Source organism: Otolemur garnettii, unplaced genomic scaffold (genome assembly GCF_000181295.1).
Source record: "Otolemur garnettii isolate 467f Iridium unplaced genomic scaffold, OtoGar3 scaffold00016, whole genome shotgun sequence".
Taxonomy (NCBI): domain Eukaryota; kingdom Metazoa; phylum Chordata; class Mammalia; order Primates; family Galagidae; genus Otolemur; species Otolemur garnettii.
This window is the reverse complement of record NW_003852411.1, coordinates 7,725,960-7,727,567: the sequence shown is the minus strand read 5'-3', so window position 1 is coordinate 7,727,567 and position 1,608 is coordinate 7,725,960. Positions and strand designations below refer to the sequence as shown.

The window sequence follows — 1,608 nt, the reverse complement described above, 5'->3', positions numbered from 1 at the left end:
TGTGCACATTTTAAAATCTGTATTGGTTTCTAAGTACCTGTCTGAAAGTGATAACTGCTCTATTTATACTTCTTTTCCTTTTAAGGAGTACACCCTGAGTTTCAGGGGACCTGGGAAAGTGCCTTGAAAAGATTTCATTTCTAAGTATTCATATATATACATGATGATTCATAAAAATGATCAATCATAAAATTTACTCCATCCGTTCAAAAAAGTCCTGCTGCCCACTCCTCACAATGGGGTGTGAGCAAGATAAAAATGAACTATGGAATAAGGATTTGTAAGCCATAAGCCTTTTAAATATCCAGGTCATATAATTAAGTAAAATCAAAGTAAAAACTAAGTATCAAATACAATTTATAATACAAATCAGATGGGAGATATGGTCTCACTTCTGCAACAGCTAGCTTTTCATTTGCTCCTTTCAAATCCTGAGTCATTGTATTGATGATCTGTTCCTGCTTTTGAGTCGTTGCTGTGAGTTTTTGATTTCGCTCATGTAATGATGTTATTTCTCGACGATATCCTTCAACATTATCTTGTAGCATTTCATAACTTGTATGGATGGAAAAAAAAATTCTGTAAGCAAGTTAAATACTATATCCTAGTTTACTTCCCTAAATTTCGTAACAGCTTAATTTTGCGTGATTAAGGAACAAATGGCTTGTTATAACAAAGGAAAACATTCTTTATTCCAAACTCCAATTTAGTGGTTAAATTCAAATTCCAAAAAAGTACAGTATTTTATGTTGAATAACTTTTTAATATTATGCATTCAGGAAAAATTAATCACCTTTAAAATCACACCAATATAACGTTGATACACCCCCCCCACAATGCAGTATAAAATTTAACATATTTATGCATGGGTAGTGATGGATTTTTGCCAACTGTTTTTTCCTCTAATGCTCTTTATCTTATTTTTTTGACTGTTTGAAGGGTTAGAAAATGGCCAGTTAAAATAACAACATAGAAAAAAAGGTACTTTGAACATTTTTGGTTTTCAAAGGATGTTGAACTACTAGATGTACAGGAGTTAACTACCTATTATATTCTTACAAAAACAGATGTATTGTGTACAATGTAAAAATAAAGTATGTTCTAACATCCTAAAATTAGTAAGTATTCAATGAATCTAATAACCACATAATGAAATTTATCATGTGACGATATTTATTATTATTTCTTTGGAAGTGACCAAGAAAGTAAATTTACTTAAAATTACCTAGCATTCATTTCTCTTCTACCTAGAATAAAAAAGGCAGAACAAAATTTGCTTCCATTTCTCTAACCTCTGGTGCCTTTACAGAAATAAGTCTTTCAATCTCAGTCTTCCTTAGCCCAGGAAAAATTAGTACTCAATACTAAAAAACAAACTACCACAGGTTCTCATTCTGGAATATGGTCCACCAAAAAGCAACACTATTGCAAATTAACTCTTATATTTGAACAATCTGAATACTGAAGTACAACATTTAGAATTCATTAACTTTCATTAATTTTTAAATCAAAGAGAATTTACCGTTTAGAAGCAAAATCTAGCTGGGTTGAAATTTTGGTATTTTGTGACCGCAAATCTGTAACTTGCTCCTGAAGTTTCTCAAGTTG

General features: G+C 31.0%; 1 protein-coding gene across 1 annotated transcript in view; it reads right to left on the bottom strand.

Moving 5' to 3' along the window:
- Nucleotides 1-1,608, bottom strand: part of TPR (translocated promoter region, nuclear basket protein) — a 63,529-nt gene that overhangs the window by 34,999 nt on the left and 26,922 nt on the right. Inside the window, exons 16-17 of the mRNA XM_012802573.2 lie at nt 1,523-1,608; nt 393-555 (exon numbers count right to left, since the gene is read on the bottom strand). Of these exons, the coding sequence (XP_012658027.1) occupies nt 393-555; nt 1,523-1,608 (249 nt within the window). The remainder of the gene's footprint in view (nt 1-392; nt 556-1,522) is intronic.